Source organism: Dama dama, chromosome 18 (assembly GCF_033118175.1).
Source record: "Dama dama isolate Ldn47 chromosome 18, ASM3311817v1, whole genome shotgun sequence".
NCBI lineage: Eukaryota > Metazoa > Chordata > Mammalia > Artiodactyla > Cervidae > Dama > Dama dama.
The window spans coordinates 5247161-5272701 of record NC_083698.1 but is presented as its reverse complement, the minus strand read 5'-3'; the positions used below and the strand labels follow the sequence as shown (position 1 = coordinate 5272701).

At 47.8% G+C, this 25541-nt stretch overlaps 1 protein-coding gene across 12 annotated transcripts in view; it reads left to right on the top strand.

Annotated features, from left to right (window-relative positions):
* Positions 1-24529, top strand: part of IKZF1 (IKAROS family zinc finger 1) — a 97324-nt gene extending 72795 nt beyond the window's left edge. For 5 of the 12 annotated variants that reach the window (XM_061164827.1, XM_061164830.1, XM_061164837.1 and 2 more), the window contains 4 exons: positions 2737-2904; positions 6906-7031; positions 12051-12182; positions 20040-24529. In XM_061164827.1, the coding sequence (XP_061020810.1) occupies positions 2737-2904; positions 6906-7031; positions 12051-12182; positions 20040-20749 (1136 nt within the window). In that variant the 3' untranslated portion in view covers positions 20750-24529. The remainder of the gene's footprint in view (positions 1-2736; positions 2905-6905; positions 7032-12050; positions 12183-20039) is intronic. The other 7 variants (XM_061164833.1, XM_061164839.1, XM_061164836.1 and 4 more) reach the window with 3 other exon arrangements.
* Positions 24530-25541: the final 1012 nt, after the last annotated feature.

The following is a 25541-nucleotide window of genomic DNA, read 5'->3' as shown; positions in this document are numbered from 1 at the left end:
CAGATTTGTCCATGGCTTAGAGACTGGACAGCCGTAGCCTCGGCACTGATCGCTGACCCAGGGCATGACTACAGTAAGCCCAGGCATCTCCTGGTGGCTCAGTATGCTTAGGAATTCACTTTCTTTGGATATAGGATCAGAAGTTTTATGATGTAGGTGTCCATGGACTTTCTTTTTTACCCAATTAAGTTATGAAGAGAAGCTTAGGCATTCTTCAGAGAGTCCCTGAAATGACAGATTATAGAGTCACTGAGGTTACAAACTAAATTTTGAATTAATGATACAAAACTCCTCATCCCAACTAACTAGAAGGGATACAGCCTTGGGGGAGCTTGGGCTCACTCGCCATCAGCTGCATGCTGTAGGGACGAGCAGTTGGCAGTGGCAGCGAAGGACCAGGTGTCGTGAGCCGAGTCCCGCCGTCCAGCTCCGGGGCCCTTTCCTGCTAACACCTCCAAAGGGAAGCCACCTTGGGTTGGATTCCTTGTCATCCCTTCAGTCCCCAGGCCCCATGTTACATATTCATGCCGGCACAACAGTCAGAAACAAATAGATTTCCAGGAAAGCTTGCTAGTGGAATTAAGACACCAGGCCCAGCAGGCTACATGAGAGCCGACGACTCAAATTAGAAGACAAATTTCACTCTCGAAGTCATGGTCCCTTTTCTGCTGAAGCGATCCATGACTATAACCATCTGTCCTTTCTCCTCTGACAGACACTGGCTGGATGGCAGGTCTGACCCGGTGTCCCCTCCAACCTTTCAGACCTCAGGAGAAGCCGGGGGCCCAGCACCTCGTCAGCGTAGAGGGGGCACTTCACAATGGGCAGGGATCACACCGAGGCACATTGGTCACCAGGAATGGTCCACATCCTTGCCATGATCATATTCATGGCGTTGGACCACCTAGCTCTCTAGAACACTCAGCCTAAGGGTCCGCCCTGCCAGTTACCCTGACTCTTCTTCCTTCTTCCGTCTGCTTGGAGCTAAAGACCACAGTCACACACACACACACACACGTGTGTGGGGGAAGGCCCAGAAGTGTTTCTAGTAGAAAATTAACAATCTCTATTAGATGCTCCTTGGGTCTGCCTGCTACTAGCTATTGTAATCTCCTCATCTAGTGTGGGCTTGTAACTCAGAGATTGAGGAAGTTAGTTACTTTCACCATCACCTTTCCATCTGCTGGACTTCCTCTGCTCAGTCAGATCCAATCTAGATATAGATTTTTGGAAAATTCCAAATATATTGTTATTGTTAGGATTCCAAATGGTCTATAACTGAATATCATTGTAAGTTCGCTTCAGTTTTTCCAGTAGCACATCTATCCCTCCCGCTTAAGAATGATGATAATCTTGAAATTCAGATGCCAACACAGGCTTCTAAATTTAATCTGGTGTAGATTTAGTAGTACCAGATGCACTTCTAATTGCTCTTGATAAGTGCTGTCTTGTCCACCAAAATCATGCAGATCGATTGGGAAAATTGTTAAAATACATTTTAACACATTCTTCTTCCCTAAGGTAAAGTTGTTACTAGGAAATGCATTTTCATGGTATCTCGATACCAGATATCATGGTCATACAAAGCTTTTTGTCTAAAAAAAAAAAAGCACTTTCTAAAGAGTTTTGATGTTTACTTAAACATGGCAAATGTTTCCCTGTTTTAAGTGAGAGTTAAATATTCACTGATCTTAGGTTCTGAGTCCTGTGACTAGTCAGTAGCATGTTTCTTGATCACATCTGCCCGTTCATCCCTTTGTTGGGTCCAGACTTTGGGGACGTGAGCTGACACACAGCAGAGAGTCCAGTGGGTTTTTTGTTTTGTTCTGTTGTTGCTTTTGTTACCACTCCAGTGGTTCTGCTCCTGAAAGAGTTCCTAATAATAACTGAATTTCATCTCTTAGAATATCTGTACTGAAAATATAACTGACTTCAGTAGATATGGATAGACTTATACTGGCTTCAAGGCTGCAGGATTATGAGGCAAAGGAAAAAGCCAGAACCCTCAGTGCAGCTCAGATTTTGAGGGAGATGCAGGACTACTCTTTGGATCATGGAAACCTTCCCTTCAGTTTCTCAACTTCTCATTTTATGCAGTCCTTCTCCTTCTCTCCCTCCCACCCTCACACTCTGTCTGTCTCTTTCCTGATTTGCCTGCATAGGGACAGACAGGTAATGGAGAAGAAATTGAAAGGGAAAATACAGGGAAAATGTAAATGAAAAGAAGTTATTATAACTGTTATAATGAAGTGCCTTTCATTTAAATATAAGAATGTAACGCTGAAATGAACTTGTGATCCTGAAATGCATTTTTAATGAGTTTCCTTTTTATTTTGCTGCTTCAGTGGCATATTTTAAAGACCCTTTGAAAAAAGCCACATTAAAACCCCCACCAAATGCCACAACACGCAAAATTGGATATTGGTTTATTCCAAAACTGCTGATCAGGAAGAGTGGCTCTTCATCACAAAATGTTGCAGTCACTTTATTTAAATGAGTTTGAATTTGCATTGTGATGTGCCATTCTGATTTAGGGAAAAAAAATTAGATTTTCAGATCAAATTGACCCAACCAGTGAAGCGTTAAGGAACTGGCAGGTTTAGTCTGAAAGCCTCATGTTCTATCAAACCTGCAGCCGGTGGAAGTCACCGGGCCCGTGGGAAACAACTTTCTCGCCGTGTCCTCCTCTGTCCCCGCTGAGTTCCGCTCTCACCGCTCTCCCTCTTGTCCCCCCAGGAGAGCGACCGTTCCAGTGCAACCAGTGCGGGGCCTCCTTCACGCAGAAAGGCAACTTGCTCCGGCACATCAAGCTGCACTCGGGGGAGAAGCCCTTCAAGTGCCACCTCTGCAACTATGCATGTCGCCGGCGGGACGCCCTCACCGGCCACCTGAGGACACACTCCGGTAGGTCCCCTGGGTGGGCGCAGGCGGGCTCAGCTCGGGGGTGCCTGGCTCCCTCTGGGGCAGCCCTACTCCCAGGATCAGTCCCCTGGGCATTGGCTGCACCCAGTTGGAGCATCAGCACCCTCCCCCCACGTGCTCTGGTCTCTCAACAAACCAGAGGAAAAGGGTGGGGAAATATTACACAAGCTCGTGCACACACACACACACACACACACACACACACATTCATCTTAGAATATTTTAAGAGCAGTCCTCCTCATTCCATTTTTCAGGTAAGTGGGTTTTTCTTTGCAAAGATTTTACCAGCTTGCACTTGTCCTGAGTCTGCGGCCAATGCCCTGAAGTTTCCAAATACATCTCTCCATGAACATTGTGAAGCCACCCTCGTTGCTGTTTAAGGCCGAGCATGTCGGGGGTCATCATGGGGATAGTTTTCTTTGCAAAGGTGATTCCGTCCTGATTGGTGTCACCTGGTGCACCCCCAAATGGGCCCAAAGGGACCCAATGTAGCAGTCACACCAGAGGCTGACTGAGGCCCCAGTGGGAGAGGCCAGTTTGGAGCTGTTACCAGAATGTGGTAAACCCATCCGGGTAATTGGGGTCTCAGTGAGATGATGGTAGCTGTGAATGCTCCACAGTATTTGAAGTGCTCCAGCCTGGGAGCCCAGATCAACCACTGATTATACTAGATCTCCTGCTTCCATAGAAAATTCCTTGGCGTTTCATCATCCAGTGACCCTGTGATCTTCCAGGTAAGAGGAAGACAGAGTGAGACCTGTGTGCTGTCCCTGGGGGCGTCTGACATCACGCCCTTCCCCTGCCCTCAGGGGCCTTACCATCTAGAACAGCAGCTCCCCATCACCCCCAGGGCAGCACCTCAAAGAGGCCCCTGCCGCAGAGGAGGGGGTGCTTGTCCTTGGAGAAGGTTGGCCTGGACTCAGGCGGTCTCTCCCCCTTAGATAGAGAGTGTAGCTAATGCCAGGGTCTGAGGCCTTCACACATTTGTTGAGCTCCCCAGGGAAGAGACGGCAAAGCTGCGGTGTGTCCTGGGCGCCACGATGCGTGTGTGGGGACGGCAGGGGCACAGGGAGGGGACAGCGGGTCTCCAGGGAGAGGTTTCTGGGTTCACCTTTGGAAAAGTTCTCAGTGAATGTGCGGCTCAGTGAGTGGTCCTGAAAGGGGCTGGGGGGCCTTTATGAGTATGGGGGATGTCCTCCTCCAGGGGCTCCTCGGGAGGCCCTGGGGACAGTTGTGGGGGGCAGGCTGCCGGTCTGGGTCTCAGGTGCTTGGGCCAGCCATCTCCCCTTGTTCTGACCTTCTTCCTGACCATCAGCATAGAGGAGGCTCCTACATGCCCTTAGAAAACCAGGATGCTGTGGTGTGGGCGAGCGGCCTAAAATCTCCTGAGGAAGGAGCCACTTGAAGCCAGTGGCCTCTCCCACAGCGGGGGATCAGTGGGTGACCCTGGGCCAGGGCGCTGCTGAGGGCTGGGAGGACTTTGCTGCAGGGGACGGGAAGACGGCATTTCCCCAAAGTGGGACGCTGACCCCGTGACAGCGAGCATTCTCGGGAGCTTGCACCGTGGACGATAAGGAGTGCATGTGTTGTCCCCCGAGAGGTGAAGGTTTGCAGGGTCCCCACAGGCTCCAGATCTGTACGCCGTCTGTGTACGGAACCCACCAGGAGGTCTGGGACAGAGCCACTCCACCAGGGTCCTTCAGAGGCAAGCCGACACCAGCGCAGCCGGTGGTGATACTGCATTGGCGTTGGTAGGACACACAGCACCCCTCTGGTAGAAAAAACAGACTCAGTCTTAGCTTGACGCCTACCATGGTCATCCCAGGTCACTCTGATTGGCAGCAGAAATCTCCTGTGTATCAGTCCTGTAGTGAAATTAGAAACATCTAATGCCGTGTTTTAGGTTATTCTGGCTCCATCCCTGCCTATTTCATTTGTGGCATGATGGTGTCCTGCTCCAGGTATGGCTAGCAACATCGTACACTTTGGACAGTGTATTTCCATTAAGGATTCCCTGGTGAGCGAGTAGATAAAATCAGAGGGAGAGAACCGTCACTGATCCAGGGCTGCTGGTGATTCTGCCATCAGAAAGTGCCACTGACACACAGCTCCTGGGGGAAGAAAAGAAAACAACAGTGATTTAGGTTCCACAAGATGATGTCATGGGAACAAAACGAAGACTTCAGCCTTTGTCTACAAGCCCAAGTGTGGTTGTGTTCTCTTCCATTGTGAAGTGGCTGCACTCCCATTCCACTAAAAACTGCCATCACCCTGGTAGCTTTCCCCAGCAACTGGTGGTGGCCTGAGATTCCGGCTATAGGACTTGTTCCATACTAAGAAGAGGGACTCAGGTGGTCTGGAATGGTGGGGAACAGTCCCCCTCCCCTCTTCTCTGCTTTCTTTGGAAGTTGCAAGTTTGCCTAGTGACCTTCCTTCCTACAAAATAGTGGGCTACACTTTAAGATACACTGTAGTTCAGTTGCTTCCAAAAACTTATGTTCCAGAGTTAAAGTCAATCATATACTCAGACAGAAATGGATATTCAGACAGAAATGGGTTTTCAGGCCATATGTATAGGAATTTGCTGAAGTTACAGTGTTTCCCAGAAAGGACATGGAGTGAGTTATCTTGATTCTATTAGTTTCTAAAGGGCATACTCAACAAAAAGTGCAGTTTTAAGCAACATTGTATGTTTCAATGTTGTTTCTCTGATGTTAGGGATACAGCACTTTCTCCAGATAAAGAATTATTCTTTTTCCCCACTAGTAAATATTCCAGAAGTCAAATTTTGGTTTTCATCCCGGTTTTCATAAACTGTAGCTTCTGTTCACCGAAGTAAGAGATTTAACCAATACAAGCTTTGGTTAAGCCATTTCACCAAACATGTGGATGGCATGGATTTTGACATAATACTCTCAAATATGTGAAATCTAACAATATGAGCAGAAAAGGAGAAGATTCTGGCTTTAGGATGGAAATTAATAGAATATCCTTTATCCATTTCATCTCCTAAAATGCTATTAGAATCTTTAAGTGTAGGTGTGATATGAATTTGTGCTAGTCTTTTTGTAAAATATCACTCAATAAAATTCAGGGAGAACTAAACTCTGTATAGAAGTAAACTGGTCAATACAGTAGCCACAAACCATAGGTGGGATTTACTTTTTAATTACTTAAAATTAGACTTCAAATTTCTGCTCTTAGTGGCACAGACCATACTTTGACCGACCAGTGCTCACACATGGCTTGTGGCTGCCGTATTGGACAGCACAGGGGGATAGCACTTCCTTCTTCCTAGTAAATTCTGTTGGACAGGGCCGCTCTGTTTAAGAGAAGCCATGCTCTTCTAAGGGTCTTTGGAAGAGAAAATAGAGCTTTTCCAAGTTAGAACCAGAAAATACATTTTGAAAACAGAGTGCTCATTTCATTAAAGTCTATTTATCCACTGTGGTTTCTTTGAGACCTCAGATTATTAGTTTAGCACTAATTTAGGAGTTGAATTCACTTTGGTTGCATTAGATCTGGCACCAGTGTCAGGCCCGATCTGGTGGAGAAGTGGACAAGAGGCTGACTTTGGAGCTGAACGGGTGTATTATCCTGCCAGTGTGGGCACATCTTCTGCGCATCTCTGCCCTGGTGTTGGGCATCCCTGGCATCACACTGCAGTGCTTTGCTTTCTTCAGTTAAAAGACAGACTTCGTGATTTAAATAGGAGAGAGTTTGGCAGGCTGGACAGTGAACAAGTTAAAATGAAAAAAAGGTGGCAGGAGTTCTTGGTACAATCAGGAAGCCCCTGATCATTCACATTTTTAAATTCAGTCATCTTAACTGAGTCCATGATACTTTTAGCTCTCAAGAACAGAGGGTTTTTTGTTTTTTGGTTTTTTTTTTGTCTTTTTGATAAGAAGTGTATTGCATGCCTTCCCATGACACGTACGGCCGCTATTTAATCGGGGTCTCGAACTCCATTGTGTCTCCTGCAGTTGGTAAACCTCACAAATGTGGATATTGTGGCCGAAGCTATAAACAGCGGAGCTCTTTAGAGGAACACAAAGAGCGCTGCCACAACTACTTGCAAAGCATGGGCCTCCCAGGCGCGCTCTACCCAGGTAAGCCCCGCAGGCACAGGCTGCCTGGCCCCGGCTCCCCCCTCTCCCCAGCCAGGGGGATGGAGGGCCCCTTGCCCACTGGGATGCAGCTGGGCCAGAGCGCAGGCCCGGGAGCCACAACAGCTGGGACGGAGGGACGTTTCTGGCCACTAAAGTCTCCCTAGGAGTGTCTCCTGCTTCCCAGCGTTCCTAGACTTCCTCTCACCAGGGAGCACGTGCTCGTGAAACCCCTCCCTCTCAAAATCTGGATCAGCTTCTAAGATCATAGTGACCCTTGAAAGCCTCAGGTTTTTACTTTTCTGGGTTTTTTTTTTTTTTTTTTTTTGGTGGTTTTTGTTTTTTTTAACCTAGGAGTATAGATTTTCTTTGTGCTTAGTCATCAAAATAAGATGTGAAATCTGGCTCTAAAAATGATTTTTTTTCATGAAGTGGATCAAATGAGAGTGTCCAGGCAATGTTTTCCTTCGTTGGTGTTGGCATCTGCTTGGGACATGGGGTAATTGAAAGACCCTGACCGTCTGTGGTCCTGCAGCTGTCACAGGGTTCAAGGGAAGCTTCATTTTTCCCTCATGTGCTCTGATGTTTTGCTGTGTATCTGTTGCATCTCAAGATGTTCGGCTCTGATCTGAGACAAGCTGAAGTGAAAGATGTTAACATAGAGACTATGGAAAGGGCTGAATTTACTCAAGGGCCAGCAGTATTGTCAAAAGCACCTTTCTGATTTTCTAAGACATGAGATTTATGGATAGATCAGCTCAAGTTCACCTCTTTCAAAACACTACTCATGTAGCATGACTGCTGGAAGAATACTCATTGGTATGTGTACATGCTAAGTCACCTCAGTCGTGTCTGACTCTCTGCGCCCCTATGGACTGTAGCCCACCAGACTCCTCTGTCCATGGGATTCTCCAGGCAGCAATACTGACGTGGGTTGCCATGCTCTCCTCCAGGGGGTCTTCCCAACCCAGGACTGAACCCTCAACTCTTACCTATCCTGCATTGGCGGGCAAGTTCTTTACCACTAGCACCAGATGAAGGAGTAGATGCTAAATGAATAGTTGAGATTTTATCAAGTCTCATTCAGCTTTCTGACTTTAATAAATGGCTCATAAAAAAAGTCCACCAGGAAACTCTCAGGTTATTAGTTTTAAATTTTAACATTTATTTTATTTTGTTATTGCGATTAGATACATATAACATGAGGCTTACTATCCTGTTTTTAAGTGGGGTGGTGATTTCAGTTGCTAAGTCATGTCTGATTCTTGCGACCCCATGGACTGTAGCCTGCAAGGCTCCTCTGTCCATGGGATTCTCCAGGCAAGAATACTGGAGTGGGTTGCCATTTCCTTCTCCAGGGGGTCTTCCTGATCCAGGGATCAAACCCAGGCCTCCAGCATTGTTGGCAGATTCTTTACCGACTGAAAGGGAAGCCCCATTTTTAAGTGTGTTTCAGTGCTATTAAGTGAATTCAGTAATACTCAGATTACTAATGGCAGCTGAGATCAGAGCAAAGAGTAGTCAGTATCAGAACAAAGTCCTAAAAATTGAGTAGTCTTGGCATCAAGGAGTAGGGTGTCCCCCACTGATCTGGGGTCAATCTGGGTCCAGCATTTAATTTCACCGGGCCTTAATCTTCTCACCTGTAAAATGGGGAGATTGCATCAAGTTATCTTTTAGCTTCCTTCAACATGTAAGTTCTATTTCTAGAACAAAGGCATTGTAGCTTACTGGAAGAGAAGAAAGTAGATATCAATAATAATAATAATAATAATAATTTATCAATTTGTGGCCAAACCCTCAAGTAGGAGGTTAAGGGATGAGAAGATGATTATAGTCCTTTAAAATAAAATGTAAATACTTGATATTACATTTTTCTGTTAAAAAAAAATGGGTCTTGGAAGTCAGTGCTTTTAATGAATGATTAAATAAGTCATTTATTTACCCAACAAATATTTACTGAGGATATATTATATACCATGCCAAGTCCTACTGAAGATCAGTTCAGTTCAGTCGCTCAGTCATCTCAGACTCTGCGACTCCATGGATTAAAGCACACAAGACTTCCCTGTCCATCACCAACTCCTGGAGGTTGCTCAAACTCACGTCCATCGCGTCAGTGATGCCATCCAACCATCTCCTCCTCCTCTTCTCCTCTTACCTTCAATCTCTTCCAGCATCAGGATCTTTTCCAATGAGTCAGTTCTTTGTATCAGGTGGCCAAAGTATTGGAGCTTCAGCTTCAGCATCAGTCCTTCCAGTGAATATTCAGGACTGACTTCCTTTAGGATGGACTGGTTTAATATCCTTGCAGTCCAGGGTACTCTACTGAGATAGTAATCTGAATTTCCCTCCAAAATTGTACACGTGGAATTGGGATGACAAGATGAACCAGAGGCCCCAGCAGAGTTCACAGGTTGCCTCCACTGTTTTCATGACTAAGCAGACAAGCCCTAATGTCCAGTGGGCTTCTGGGAGCTTCTCCTTCACCCAGCCCTGGATGCAAGCTTCTTTTCTGACTCTGTTTCCGAATGCCACTAGGCCCACCTAGGTGGGAGTTAGGTGATTCCTGCCTGACCGACCTCATGGAAAGGCTCTGAGCAGAGATCTGCATCATGCCCTCACCTGAACGCACACATTAGGGACTCCCTGGGGCTGGAGTCTCCTGTGTCCGTGTCAACACACTTCTCTGTCAGGGATGTATATGTTACATAGTACCCTACCGTCAGAATTCATTTAGTCCTAAGATGTGAACTGACTCCCTTTGGGGGCCAGATGGTTTGGAATTCCACACAGTGGCTTTCAGTCCTGTTCTCAGGAGATGAGAAGGCTTCTCATGTGAAGTTCACGCTTGTGGAGGATCCATAAACGCCCTCTGAAGAAGGTCCTTCAAGGCTGCGTCAAGGCGCAGGCAGGCAGTGGGTGAGGGCTTCACTGGGCTGGGGCCGGCTGACCTACACTTTCTGTGCATTTCTCATATGCATCCCTCCCACACCTCCCAGGACCAGGCCTCACGAGCGTGCACATGGGCCCTGAAACAGGGTTGACCCCTCCAGTCCACCTTAGGTTGAGGCCATTCTTTGGGCTTAGATAAAGACAAAGCCTGGCTTATGAGACTTGGCCAAGATTTAATTTTTCTGAGTATGATTTTATTTAGGAAGAAGCTTTCTGGTCATCCACTGTAATTTCCTAATGTCTTTATAGAAAACGTAAGTTTCTCTTGAGCCTCTAGGTGTGTAGATTGCATTAGAAGCTTAGGGAGAAATATATCAGAGGGCAGAGAAGCCAGTGGTCTGGGAGGTCAGGACTTGTGGTCCCTCGCTGTGGTGGCTCTGAGGGTCTCAGGAGGCCCCTTGGCCTGGCAGAAAGGAAACCCAGCTCCAGGTGCTGTAGGCACCCTGGGCAGGCCACAGAGTCTGCGTTTGCAGAAAAGGATGGACACGTCAAGAAGCATATCAGCTTGATCAAAAAGACAACCGGTGCAATTGACTTCTATGGATTTTATTCATACCCCTCCTATAAATCAGGATGTGGGCTATTATGTTTACCCATTTAATAAGAATCCCATATTACCAAGGCTAAAAAATAACATTTACCAGTGGTAATAACTGATTTGAAATATATTTTTATGTGGCATTGATTGTGAAGCAATGAAAACATAAAATGCTTAGAATTAGGGATTTTCCTGGCAGTCCAGTGGTTAAGACTCTGAACTACCAGTGAAGGGGGGGCACAGATTCCGTCCCTGGTCAGGGAACTAAGATCCCATTAAGCTTCATTGACCCGTTAAAAAAAAAAAAAAAAAAAAATTTAAAAAAGGAGAGCTAAAGAAAAAAGTGCTTAGAAATGCTCAGAATTGCTTCTGGCCTCACAAACTATGCTGGGGCCAGAAACACAGGGGAACCATGGGGAAGAAAGGTCTGAATGCTGCATGTGTATCTTCTGGGGTCATGGGATGTTTTCAGCACAAAATTGGTGTCAAATTTTGTCAATTTGCCCATCTTATTGGAATAATATAAAGTGTATCTGGAAAAATAAAAGCGGGAATTGGCATTTTTAAAAAAGAAAAGTAATGTCCAATGTTATATTAAAACATTGCTGTCATCTGGAACTCTTTGAAGAGTAGGCAGATAAATCAATAATAGAAATGGATAAACCTTCCAGAGACGCTGTGATCAATCAGCATGTCCTGTATAAGAAAGGAAGACACACAGCGTATGGGATTTCAGTGAATTCTACAGAATTGGTGTGGGAAGGACTGATTAGCCATTAGAAAGAAAATCAGTTTAGATTTTTAGCTTCTTATATATTAGGAGAAATTGCAGGGAGATGAAAAATTGATATTTTCAAAAATCCAACCATAAAAATTAGAACACAGAGAGGCTATGCAGAATATATATCTGTATCTTCAATCATGGAAAGAAAGGGATAACATAGCAAAGCAAAGGTCAGCTAGAAGTACTCCCTAGATCACCTCTCATCTCCACAATTTCTAGATTCCCTACAGTGCTTGTTCTTTGACTTTCCAGGTTGCTGTGTTCAGGGCCCAGGAACTCCTGAGTTCTTTCCCCCTTTTGCCAGGGTTGGCTGCAGCATCCTCGTGGCCATGTTTCTCCTACGTCTCTGTTCATGTGACAGAGTCAGACCCTTAGGTCATTTCTAGCTGAGAGTTCATTCATTCGCAAGAGGGCTGTTGTCAGGAGTGACTGAGTGAGTGGCCTGGGGAGTATTTGAAACGTTAAGAGGACTTGTCAATGGGACACAGTTGTAAAATCACAGTCCAGCTTCTGGGGAGAGTGGTGGTGCTTGTTCCCTGATCTTAGGGGATGAGGAAGGTGTCATCAGCTCTGATCCTCCTCTGTCTGGCTGGCAGGGTTGCTGGGAAGATTAGAAATAATCTCCGCGAAGATCCTGGCTCTCGTAGGCACTTAACACATGTCAGATTTAACGCTGGGTGACGAGACCGAATCCTTTGACTGTAAGCATTTCTAAACTGGTCTCTCTAACTGTCTTTGACTTTAGTCATTAAAGAAGAAACTAATCACAGTGAAATGGCAGAAGATCTGTGCAAGATGGGATCGGAGCGCTCCCTCGTGCTGGAAAGAATATCTAACGTCGCCAAACGTAAGAGCTCTATGCCTCAGAAATTTGTTGGTAAGAGTTAAATGTTTCCTGTCTCTTAAAAGAACAACCATGCGGGTGCTTTAGACGGTGATTAGTTGAGGGAAGAAGAAAGGAAACATATCTCATTTTTTTCAAAAAACAAAAGCAAAAATCAGCAAGCTTAACATTTCTCAAGTCTCTCGGAATGGTTTTCCGATAGGCCTCTTGAAAATACCAGATCTTCTCCCAGGGGCTGTTCTTAGAGGTGGTTTTGCAAGGTCCGGGGCACCTGGTGAGATCTGCTCTGTGTCTTTTGGGGATGGCTGGTCAGTGAGCCCAGGGCAGAGGGCGCACCACCCAGACCCCCAGCCCCAGCAGCCTTGCTGAGCCTCAGTGGCTCCTTTGTCCAAAGTTCATAATACTCCCCACGGGGGCTACTTCAGAGTCTAAAGGGCAGAATTGCAGGGCAGCTGGCCCGTGAGGTACACAGCCCGGCGTAGGCACAGCCGCAATGGCTGTTTTCGCTGCTGACTGTATCTGTGCCGGGTGCTGTCAGGGTGGGGTAACCCTCTCCTCCAGCGTAGACGGTGGGCACACCACAGCCGTGTGGTCCAGCCTGACACTGGGAGTGTAACTAGGATAACACCTGGGCAGGTGGGAGGGCAGAGGCAGTGGGCGGGGCCTCAGAGGGAGGGTGTGAGCTCACAGCCCTGTGAGCTGTCGCCGTGTGAGACACTCGCCTCTGCAGCCTAAGTCCCGTCCTCTACATGTCTCGCAGGGTTTTATGGGCCTCTGGTGACTCAGACAGGAGAGAATCTGCCTGCAGTGCTGGAGTCCTGGGTTTGATCGCTGGGTTGGGAAGATCCCCTGGAGGAGGGCATGGCAATCCACTCCAGTATTCTTGCCTGGAGAGTCACATGGACATGTGATTCCTCCTGACAGAGGAGCCTGGTGGGCTGCAGTCATGGGGTCTCAAAGAGTCAGACACGACTGGGTACTTAAGCACACACACACAGGATTTTATGAACACAGAGTAACACCAGGATGTGACAACGTTTAAAAGCCCTCAATGTGAAGACGATGTTATAAAGATAATATGGAAAGAGGATGGGGGGAGAGGGGCGGTCACGTCCGGGGAACGGATCAGTAAAGGCTTGTGAAGTTGACAGTGACTTTGAAGTAGGAAGAGGATCTCCACACACTTTTGACAGTGGAAGAATGGAGCAGGATTCTGGGTAGATCAGAACAAATGCAGATTAATGGTGATGCTGGCTGGGGACTTGAGGGGGACGTGTGGGCAGGCTCGAGAAGCAGGGCAGATTTCAGGGTGAGTCACGGACCCTCGAGGAACCCCCTGAAAGGCAAAGCCCCAGTCAGCTCTGGTCACAAGTGAATGGCCTTCGAATGCCGAGGTGAGAAATGTAGCCTTAACCCCGCAGGCAGAAGAGAGCACTGGCACGTCTTTAACTGGAGGCACCTCTTGGAAAATAGAGACCTCTGGTGCCAAAAATTGATTGGAAATGGGAGAACAGGAGGCCTTGTTGGCCTGGAAAGAGGAAGGTACAGGGGAGAGGCTGGTGAAAGAGGAAGGTGGGGGACACTCGGGTGAGGGAGACCGCAAGTCATGGGGCCTCAGGGACACGGGCGCCATCGACAGGTTCTGGAAATTGACAGTCTGGGTTTGGTCTGTCCGTTTCGAAGGACTTTCTGAATGACGCCCCGTGGGAACCTGGGGAATGTGTGTTAGGAGAGAGGACAGTTCTAGAATGGGGTCAGTAGTCAGTGAGGCCTGGGCTGGGTGCTGACCTGCAGGAGGGGACAGGACCCAGGGGAGGCCAGGCTCTTGGGTTCCAGCCTCTCTCCGACACTGAAGAAAAGGCTCCATTTTGATCATGTTTTAAGTAGAGGTTTGTCATAGGCCTGGAGTTGGGAGGGGTGACGGGAGGATTCAGTTAAAAAACACTCTTGCAAACCACTGGCTGGAGACACAGTGTGGGCAGTCACCCACATGAGTGTGAGCCTTTAGACTGTGAGAAATGAGGAGGCCTGTCACTTCCTGAGCAGAAGGGGGGTGAGGTGACTCAGAGAACTGACTTCTGGGGGTGGAATTTCAAGCAGCGCCAGGTGGGAGTGAGAGCAGGGCTCCCCACCCCTCCCAGGAGGCCGTGTGTGGTAGAGGGGGGATGGGGGCCCTTGTAACCGGGGGAGATGGAGCAGCAAGTGTGTCTGAGGATTGATGGACCGTCATGGGCCCTGGGGAGCTGGGTACCACTTCCTTCTTCAGAACAGAAAACTGGAGGATGCCAAGGAAGAAAAGTTGCTCAGTCATGTCCAACTCTTTGCAACCCCATGGACTGTATTGTCCCTGGAATTCTCCAGGCCAGAATACTAGAGTGGGTAGCCCTTCCCTTCTCCAGGGGATCTTCCCAACCCAGGGATCGAACCCAGGTCTCCCGCACTGCAGGTGGATTCTTTAGCAGCTGAACCACAAGATGCCAAACAAGGGCTTTGTAAATGGGTGTTTCAACCCCTGTGGCTGATGGAGACTTCAGACCAAATCACCATCTGTGAGCTCCACTGTAGCTACCTCCAGCGGGAGCACAGTTTAGGTGTTGTATTGAGATTTAGATATTTTTGTGTTAAAAAAAAAAAAATATATATATATATATATATAAAGAATAAAAAAAAAAGAACAAACAGAACCCCTCTCTCTGATCAAGCAAAACTAAGGTTAAAAGCAATCCCTGGGGAGACGTGGACCACACAGGAGGAGTGGGCTCAGAACCAGCCGTGCACGCTGTAGCTGTTGTCCCAGGAGTGTGGTGACTGGCAGTTTATTTCTAGGATAATGCCTCTTACCCCCACATCAGCTTGATGGGGTTTTCATCAACCACTCCTCCCTTGTCATGGTTTCTCCAAACCAAAAATCTAAAAGGAAATGGACCTCCAAGACCTCTCTTTACCTCTAGAAGCTGAGTTTATCTTCTTATATGATTTCAGAAGGAGTGTGTGGGAATCCAGCTGTCACTGTGCAAGCTGGCCCAGTGGTGGGCTGAAAGCGCTCCCAGTTTTCACCCAGGAGAGGCTCAGACCCAGCCCTCCTGCTGTCCTGCTTGGTCACTCAGTCGTGTCCGACTCTCTGCAGCCCCATGGGCTGTAGCCGCCAGGCTCCTCTGTCCATGGGATTCTCCAGGCAAGAGTACGGGAGGGGGTTGCCGTTTCCTTCTCCAGGGGATTTTCCCGACCCAGGACCAAACCTGCACCCCCTGTGTCTCCTGTATTGCAGGCAGATTCTTCCCCATTGAGCCCCTGGGGAAGACCCTTACTATTATTTCTGTTTATTTTGAATGATCTCTTAATTGATTGGACTTTGCATGCAAGCAGCTGTTTTCAAGAAGCTTCGGTAGGTGTTCTGTTTCCATAATCGTGTCTGTGTTTGAGGAGGTCTGCCTGCTGCCTTTCTTCTTGAAGAACATTATGACGAGGGAGGTTGGTCACTGTCTTTGTTCCCCCAGTCTAGAACTTTCTAGATTTTGCCATCATGACTGAAGGCAAGATTTCCATTTTCTGTCTGAGTGCCTGAAGAGTTTTTTCTTTAATCTAAAAGTTCAATACAACTAGGTTGTGTCTTGGTGTTTTGCATTCTGAATAAAAATTTCCTGACATTTTAATCTGGGGATTCCCTTCTTTTCTCTTTTATTTCTTGGAAATTCTCTCTTTTTATGAATATGTCTTTTGTTCCATCTGTTATGATCTCTGTTCAGAGATACCAGTTGTGCTTTATTGAAGAGTTTGTTTTCCATATCGGTTAGCATTTCTCCAAGTGTTTTTGTTTGTTCATTTGTTTGTTCTTGCCTTTTTCACATTTATTCACTGTTACTATCTTGCATTTTTCCTCTAGGTCAGTGATTCCATTTTCAAGAGATTATGTTCTATTCCTTGCTATTTCTAATCCCTGTATTATCTGTAAATAACACTGTTTGGACCTCCTTTTGTTTCCTGGGATCTAAAATCTCCTTTTTCATCTTATTGTATTGTTCTAGCCTGCCATGGTTCAGTATCTTTTTAATTGAATTCATGTCACAAAGCAGTTATGAGACATTCTTCTCTTCCTTGAATTAGGCTTTTTCTGAGGATGGGCTTATTGGTCTGTTGTACTTCCTTTCTCCCCTTGTCTTGCTAGAAAATATATTCACGGTAACCATAACCTTTTCTTTTCATCTTGCTAATTTGACTTGGGCTGATAGAGCTTGACTGATGTTTGCTATGTTCTTCCCATTGTATCTGAGATGTGTTTTTGTTTGTTTGTTTTCTGTGAGAGCTCAGCTTTTCTCAGTCCTGAAGGAATGCCAGGCATGAGGTTGGAGGAGTTCAAGGAAGGCCAGGTGCAGCCTTTGCTAAAAGACTTCCTCTCTGCCCTCTCTCCCTCTCCCTTGTTCTGAGATTTGGTTAAACGCCCTGAACCAGTGACCACTGTCCCTGGTTGGGAAGTGTTCCCAGCTGCCAGAGGACGTGCTGGCCCTTGGGGTGTTTCCTCGCAGTGCGCCGCGTCGAGGACTCACGCGCATCTCCCACCTAGTGAATCAGCCTCAGCACTCCCTCCTCCAGTGTCACCCGGTCTCATTAGGAGAGGTTTCAACTGCTTTTTGATCAGAAGTGAAAAAAGACTGCTATTTGAATTGATTCTCTGTGGATATGAGGATGTTAGGGAAACTGCTGAGGATTTTGCTGCTTCATACTTAAGGTTTTATAAGTAAAATCAGCTGTCAAACTTAGCCATGTATCTCATGCCAGAATTTTCTTTCCTTGATTTTTATAAGTATGTATTTCCTTAGACTATGTACCTTTCTTTAGCATTCTGCCAAAGTGAATGTTGTGGGATTTTCTCACTCTGTGGAAGATTAAGGGAAGAGAAATTCTGTGGGTGGTTTCAATATGCCACATGGGTCTGAAATATATATAGGTTTTTCCCCCCTACATCCTTTTATTGTTGATACCCAGTTTAAAAAAAAAAAAAAAAAAAAAAACAAGTTGCTTAGGAAAGCACAGAACCATGACTCTGGGGGAAACAGAATCATTAGGTGGGAAAGCACCATTTTGGGTGGAGCTATAAGCACTTTATATGTGTCAGAATTGTATCAGAATTGTCCTGAAGCCCACTCCCTTCCCCACCCTGCCAGGCCTTAATGGATGGATAGAGGGGGCAAAAGGAACTCATTCTCTTCTGGGGTTAATGTCACCAGACATTTATCACCTTGATACAAAAATGGGGGGGGGGGGGGGGGTCACATGACTTCTGAACTGCTGTTCAATGACCTTACATAGGGAGAAACACCACTTCTGTGGTCCCTGCCACCCAACTTCCATAGAGATTCCGATACGTCCTGGTTCTGCAGATGGTGTGACTGGCCACGGACAAGTTTCCGTGTCATGTAAGGGTCACATGGTACCGTTGTCAGGGCACGTGTCACTCCTGACTACCAGCAGATCAAGATGAAAGGGAGCCAGGCCGTTGTACGATACACATCCCAACAAAGCAAGAAGCAGGGCCTAAGGATGCTTTCTAGTCTGAGGCAGCACACTGCTGGATAGTTGTCAGTGGTCTCAGATTGCTGAAGGGTTGTTAATAAGTCTAGGAACTATGGAGCAGTTTAACCTTCCGTTGCTGGAACTGGCTGCAGGCCATGAGGTCAGTGTCGGTGTGGGAGGTGTGGGGGTCTCCACCGTGATCGGGCTCACCAGCCACCGTCAGCCATCACCTGGACCCTTGGGCAGCCAGAGGCATCCTCACTTTTGCCTTCCGCCCGTCAGGCTGCCCAGGTGGCATGAGTGGTACGGAACCCAGCTGCCAATGCAGGAGACATAAGAGATTCAATCCCTGGTTTGGGAAGATCCCCTAGAGGAGGGCACGGCAGCCCACTCCAGTATTCTTGCCTGGAGAATCCCCGTAAACAGAGGAGCCTGAGGGGCTCCAGTCCATAAGGTTGCACACTCGACTGAAGCCACTTAGCACGCATGCACACACACGATGAAGAGGGCCCTTCTTCCTGCAAAGCCTTCCAGCTTCCTTTGGTATAGTCTTCCCCGGGTCTACCCTTCTCATCCATCTGCTCGGGGCGCTCGCTCCCCTCAGCCATCCATCCTAGCCTCCTAGCTCCCTCTCCCTTCCCTTTCCTCCTGCTGCTCCACACACACACACACCACGGTCTGCAGCTGGAGGATGAACTGCTCCATGGTTCCCAGACTTATTAATAATCCTTAAAAAATCTGTGACATTAACTGTCCAGAAATAGGCCTCATCATACTAGAAAGCAGACCTAAGTCCCCACAGCAAACCTTCCTTTTCCGTCACAGAACTTCTCAGACAGGGATGCGCCCTGTATGACCATGCAGCAGTATCTGTCTCCCCTGTGGGCTGTGAAGGACGTTCCTTTTTTGCCATTCTGTCCCTGCTGTCTGGTCCAGGGTGGACACTCTGTGGAGATGTGTTGAGAGAAGGAGAGAAATAGAGCGAGGGTCGAAATGTAAACAGCTCAGACCTGCCTCTGAGTGCCCCTCCTCCCACGACTTGTTAACTAACCACCACTGAAATAAAGTGAATCAATAGACCTTAACAATGAGGCAGACAGTTCACTCATGAATTTGCTAATTAAGCCGAGGTTTCCTACTGAGCTTAGAACCTGTACATCAAGAAGGTGTTATCTTCAAGGATCTTCATTTTATTGCATTATGAAAACTTGTACTCAAAAGCTAATTACAAGAAGTCAAATCTTTTCTCAAATGTCCCCTTTCCAGGGGAAGCGAGCTTGCTGCCTCCTACCAACCATGATGTTAGATATTAGGCTTCTTGAGGCCAAACTCGCTGACGAGTCATTGACAGTAATTTCTTACAAATCATTCCTGCTCAGTAATTGCTTGAAGGAACAAGTAAATGTCACCCCTGGAGCCTTTTCAGGCTGCTCTCAACTTTCTACCAACTTTTCACCAAACGATTGCAGCGTAGATTCCTTGCTGCTAAGAGCTGAGAAGCAGGCGTGGAATTAGAGGCCAGGGAAGATGTGGAGGCTGATAACATCTGGTGGTGCTTTCACTCACGCAAGTCAGAGCTGGGTTTTTGTTGTTGACAAGACTGATACCATTTCACTATGAAGAATATAAAGTTTCTGTATTTTTGATTAAGCTTTATTCTACAGCACTATAGTTATGAACTTCAAATATATGACATATCACACATTGTTATAATCATATAATTGCTTGAATTAAATAAATTAGTGATGTTAACCAGCCATTGTGAATTACTTAGAACTCTATATGAAAACATATCATTTCAATATTAATTTTAAATTAAATATAAAAATCTTTAGCACTTCCCAGGTGGCGTAGTGGTAAAGAACCCGCCTTGCCAATGCAGAAGACATAAGAGAAATGAGTTCAGTCCCTGGGTTGGGAAGATCCCCTGGAAGAGGGCATGCAATGCACTCCAGTATTCTTGCCTGGAGAATCCCATGGACAGAGGATGCTAGCAGTCTACAGTCCATAGGGTCACAAAGACTCGGACACGACTTAAGTGACTTAGGACACTCAGCACATTCAAAATGTTTATTAACACCCAGACTAAACACAAGTATTGGTTTAGTGTTTGAATATATGCTGTTTAAGTTGGCACGCCATCCTTGGTTCGCCTGTTCGTGTATTGACTTGTGTAGACAAATTGGTTTAAATGCCAACCCCGGGCAGGGCGCCATGCCAGGTACAGGGCAGGCAGAGACTTGTCAGCTTTGCCCTATTTTGCTGATGTCCGCCTTGTGTGTCTGCCCGAGATTGTTGCCCCCACTGGTGCAGATGTCAGCTGTTGCCGCCGGGCACAGAGGTAACCTGGGCCTCACTGACTGTCACCGCTTCCCACAGGAGACAAGTGCCTGCCGGAACTGCCCTACGACGGCAGCGCCAGCTACGAGAAGGAGAACGAGATGATGCAGACACATGTGATAGACCAGGCCATCAACAACGCCATCAGCTACCTGGGGGCTGAGTCCCTGCGCCCCCTGGTGCAGACACCGCCCGGCAGCTCCGACGTGGTCCCGGTGCTCAGCCCCATGTACCAGCTCCACAAGCCGCACGCCGAGGGCCCCGCGCGCTCCAGCCACTCAGCCCAGGACGGCGCCGTGGAGAACCTGCTGCTGCTCTCAAAGGCCAAGTCCGCGTCCTCGGAGCGCGAGGCCTCCCCGAGCAACAGCTGCCAAGACTCCACGGACACCGAGAGCAACACGGAGGAGCAGCGGGGCGGCCTCATCTACCTGACCAACCACATCACCCCCCACGCGCGCAACGGCCTGTCCATCAAGGAGGAGCACGCGGCCTACGACGTGCTGCGCGCGGCCTCCGAGGGCCCCCCGGACGCGCTGCGCGTGATCGGCACGAGCGGGGAAGCCCTCAAGGTGTACAGGTGTGAACACTGCCGCGTGCTCTTCCTGGACCACGTCATGTACACCATCCACATGGGCTGCCACGGCTTCCGAGACCCCTTCGAGTGCAACATGTGCGGCTACCACAGCCAGGACCGCTACGAGTTCTCGTCCCACATCACGCGCGGGGAGCACCGCTTCCACATGAGCTAAAGCCGGACTGCGCGAGCCCGCAGGAAGAGCATCCGCGCCCCTGGGCGGGCAGCCGGGGCTGGACTGGACCGCTGTGCTTTTTTGTCCTCTAGGTGGTACTTCGTTTTGTTCTGAGTTGGTTGATTTGCTTTTGAGAACAGGACGTTTTTCTTGTTAGATGCGGGGTTCCATTTGGAGCCCTCGGAGTGCTCTCTTACTCGACGATTCTATAGACCGCAGGCTGAAATCCCCTCCCCTGTTGCTTCCTAGAAATCGCCGTCCTCCAAGTGATAGGTCATGTTCGGAGAGAATTGTATAGAAACAAGCGGAAGCCCGGGAAGGAATGAGTTGGTTCCATGCTGAGCCTGGTTTCGCGCACCAGATGGGGTTTGCAGGGTCCCGGGAACCGGGCGCACAGCCCCTGCGCTGTGGCCGTGGCCGTGACCCTGGGCTGAAATGCCCTCATTGCAGCGCCAGAAACTGCGTGCATCCAGCACCGATAGGCCACAGGTTCCAAAGGAAGATATTATTCTAAGTCAAATTCTGCACACTGCTGGGAAAAATGAAATGACTATTGGGCAGAGGGAGGGGAGGGCTTGGAGAGCCTTTTGGATTCATTCTCCTTTTCCAAACTTGGTCATGACATTGCCCAGCCCATAAGCCTCCAGAGGCCTGTTGTCCCATGGAATGAACTCTATTTCCGTGGGGCACCTGGGCCCATTGTTCTCTGCTCTCTCATCTCCTAAGGGCCCCCAGAGTCTATCACTACATTGTTAACACCGGCCCTGAAATTTAGACCTTAGTTCCTTTTGAAACGTTCAGATGATAAAACCCCTCAGAAACCAAACCTTTATTCTGAATTCCACACTCACGTCTGGTTCTGTCCTCCTTCCTGCCGGGTTCTGCCTGTGACCAGAAGCCTATTTCTTGCAGAAAGTCTGTCCTGAACTTCATTTAACGTTGTGTTTGTAGCTCCAAGCATGGGTTTCTTGTTGTGGGTGCATTTCTTTCCCTGCCTTCTGTGTATAGTGTTCCCATTTTAGTAGATGTGCTGCCGAAGTGAGCACTAGTGTTCCCATTTTAATACCCACTGAAGGATTCAGAATGACCATTTTCAGGTCAAGGGAATGTGGCAGGTGGAGCCCAGAGGCTACTGCTTACACACAGCACCTGTTTGTTTGAAACCACACTTTCCAACCACCTGACACTCTCTCCTCTAAGGACAGAGCTGCACCCTTGTGTCCACCTAGGCAGGATGCACCTTTCTGACTGGGGGGGAGTGTTCAGGATCATCTTGTGACCACAACTCCAGGTCCAGCTGGACAGAGGGAGGTGGCCCGGGAGGTGAGGCCCGCTCGTGCCCTCAAAGGCCCACAGAGACGCCCACGGGTTCCGGTCCTAACCTGGAAAGCAATAGAAGAGGTTCACGCTGTCATTAAGGACATTCATCTCAACCACCTAGCAGGAAGGGCATACAGTTGCAAATGTCTCCAGTATTTTTCATAACCAAAAATGTCCAAGGTGACCATAAGGAAACAGCAAAAATTGTGCACAAGCATCTCTGCTTTTCAGCCAACTCCAGAGGTCCTGGGCTCAGCACTCTTGACATTTAGGGCTGGATACTGTGTTGCAGGGGATTTCCCCAGGCATCCTAGGCTGTTTAACAGCATGAGGTCAACCCCTGAGTTGGGAAGATCCCCTGGAGGAGGAAATGGCAACCCACTCCAGTATTCTTGCCTGGACAATCCCATGGACAGAGGAGCCTGGTGGGCTACAGTCTATGTGGTCACAAAGAGCTGGACACGACTGAGTGACTATCACTTCACTGGTCACTTACCCAATAAATGCATGTAGGACCCCCCAGTTGACAACCAGAAATGCCCCTGGGAAGAAAAAGGTGTCCCTAGTGGAGAACCACTGCTCTAATTGAATTGTAAACCAATCAAGGGTCTGGAAGCCTTCCAGAGATGAAAGCCCTGCCATGAATGTCCCCAGTCAGCAGTCTCGAGCGTGACTCCTGTTCCTTTGGGTTTATTTTAATTCTCTCAATGAACTATCCCACCTTCAGTCTTCAGAAGCTTACCTTCCCAGGTGCACTTGAGTTTTGTGGAAAGGGTGGCAGCCTAGCGTCCTTGAGTCATGGGGTTCTTTGCTTACGGAACTGTGTGATGTTTTGAACCTGGAAATGGACACAGTTGTAGTGACTTGGTCAGTGACAGACTGAGGCACTGGGTGAGGGGCAGAGGGGGACTCTGGGCTGTGGACAGCACTAGTTCAATGTGAAGTTACAAAGAAAGATCCACCTTATCCCCCTGAACGCGTATATTCAGGGTAAGAGACTGCTTACATGTCCAGTTTGCAGACAGGGTCCATTGGCTGAACAGAGTGATCTTTTCCCCTGTGGCTTCAAACAGACCTCAACCCACCACTGTAAATAGTGGCTGAGGAGTTGTTTTCCCCTCCCTCTCTCCACCTTCTGTAACCAATATAACCTTATTTACACACCTTTTGTTGTGGTTTTCTAATGTAACACCCTTTTTCTCTGAAACTATTGTATTTAAAGTAAGGTTTCATTAATGCCAACAAGTAATGAAATTATGCTTGAAAGGTGGCCATGTTCTGTACCCAAAGCTGTTGACATTTTCCTTCTAGCTGGTAAAAGTAGTGTTTTGCATGACCTTACCCGTTTCACTCTGTGGTTTGTTCAGCTGTTGGAAGATATGAGTGTGTGTCTCGGGGACCACTGTGGATGCAGTAGGTTTCATGCACTCTCATTGTGTTGAAAATAAATATCAACCAAAGGAGGGGCACCAGGAGCAGGTGGATTCCATTGATCATGAGAACTCCCTGTCTGGCATTCCGGCCCATCCCGGTCACTCAGCTCCCTTCCACTGGATCCTACTCTTCACCCAGGTCTTCCTGCATCACTATCTTAGAGCGTGGGCTTGTCCTTGTAGAAGAGACATTAAAAAGAATCGCGTTACTCTTGCTTTGTCACCCAAGGGCGTGTCCCAGCACCTAGCATTTCAGATACCAGCACGTTTCACTTCCAGTTCAGAATCAACCAAAAATGAGATCTCAGACTCTCCATCAAGAAAGACAGCTATCTCTCAATGCGATGAGAGTTCTTTTTTTGTTTTTTGTTTTCTATTTTTGTGCTTTTTCTTGTTTTGTTTTCAGTGGGACTTTCTTAGCATCATCTTCTTGCCAAAACAAAAGTAAGATGCCATGGACTTCTGTAGACCAGTCGTGAAGTAAATCTATTTCTCTCGTGCACTTATGTTCCAGCAATAATGAAGGGGCAGCGCTACTCAGAATCCAGATCTCTCTCCTTCAGTTTAGTGTTGTTGTTTTTTTTTTTTTTTTACTTTAAAAGAAACCAAAATTAGACTTATTTAAGATATACGGACATCAGAAATTGAAAGAAAAAAAGCACATATGATGTTGGTGCGATAGCATTCACTGTGAACAAGTGTGACCAGAGATGAATATGCAATCTTGTTTCCAGTACTTTCTAACACACTTTTTTACAATGTTGTATGTGGTGACTGTTGAGGGTCCAATTTATGTGCGTCTATCTAATGCATCTTTGGGTGTGCAGCCGCCAATCTGGCAAATACTTGTACAGACTGTAAATGAGAAAATGCAGTTGTATTTCCAATCTGCCTCTATGATGATGTTAAATTATTTCTGTTTTGCTGTGAACAAGGGGTGTGCCCTTGGAGGAATAGAGTATCCTTTTGTACACATTTTCAAATGCTTACTCTGTGGTGATAGAACTAATAAATGCAACGAATACTCTGTCTGCCCCATGCTGTGAAGCCCACGCTGGTCTTGAGAGAATCGCCCCGCAGACCTGCCACCTGCTGCAGACTCCCTCCGGGTCGAGGAGGAGGAGCTGGGCCTGGGGGCGGGCCCAGGGCAGGGTGGGATCATACGTGATCATGCGCGTTCGCCGCTGCCGCCAGTGCATCGGTTCACTTCGGCAGGCTGAGCACCTCCCGTTGAAGCTGTGCTGGGCTTGGGGTACTTGTGGGTTGGAGGGTGAGTGGAGGTCGTGGGCAATATAACACACGTTCCCCAGCTCTTCTTAGGGCAGTGCTTAATGCCATGCGCAGCGATGGGCAGCCGGGGGGAGCACAGAGGTGGGGGCTGACCGCAGTGACCACCCTGGGGGCACTCCCCCCACTGAGCTGCACGTTTAGGGCAGGGGGCGCAGGGCTGGGGGGGTCTCAACTCTGTCTGCCACAGACCTGCACTGCTCGAGACACTCGGCCCTTTGGGAGAACCAGCCAGACACTGTGTGGGCTCAAATCTAGTAAATAAGATGAAGTGATCAAATTGACACGGTTCAACGTTTGATCCAAATGGGGTGAAACTTGAATGAAATCCACAGACTGTCCTGTTGCACATCAGGCTCTGGCATCAGGGGCTTTTTGTAAGTGTCAGTGGCCGGGGCAGTATCCTTCAAAGACGTTTTCGGCAACCTTAAGTTACTGCGCTGAATGAACGCGTGGCTTAGAGAGAGGGGATGACACAGCCATTGCCAGATCCAGTTTCACAGTTACATCCTGTCCTTTCTCAGTGGTCACGGGTTCAAGAGATAAAGGGTGTCTGCATTAACTCAGAAACGACCTAGGCTCAATTTAAGGCACTCCAAAGTGGCGGTGGTGGGCGGGGAGGGTGGGGTCTGACTGTGAGAGTGAGGAACCAAACATGTCTGTGTGCACCTTACCAAGGATAATGAGTGTGTCTACAAGCGGGCTTCTTTGGTGACTCGGTAAAGAATCTGCCTGCAACACGGGAGACCTGG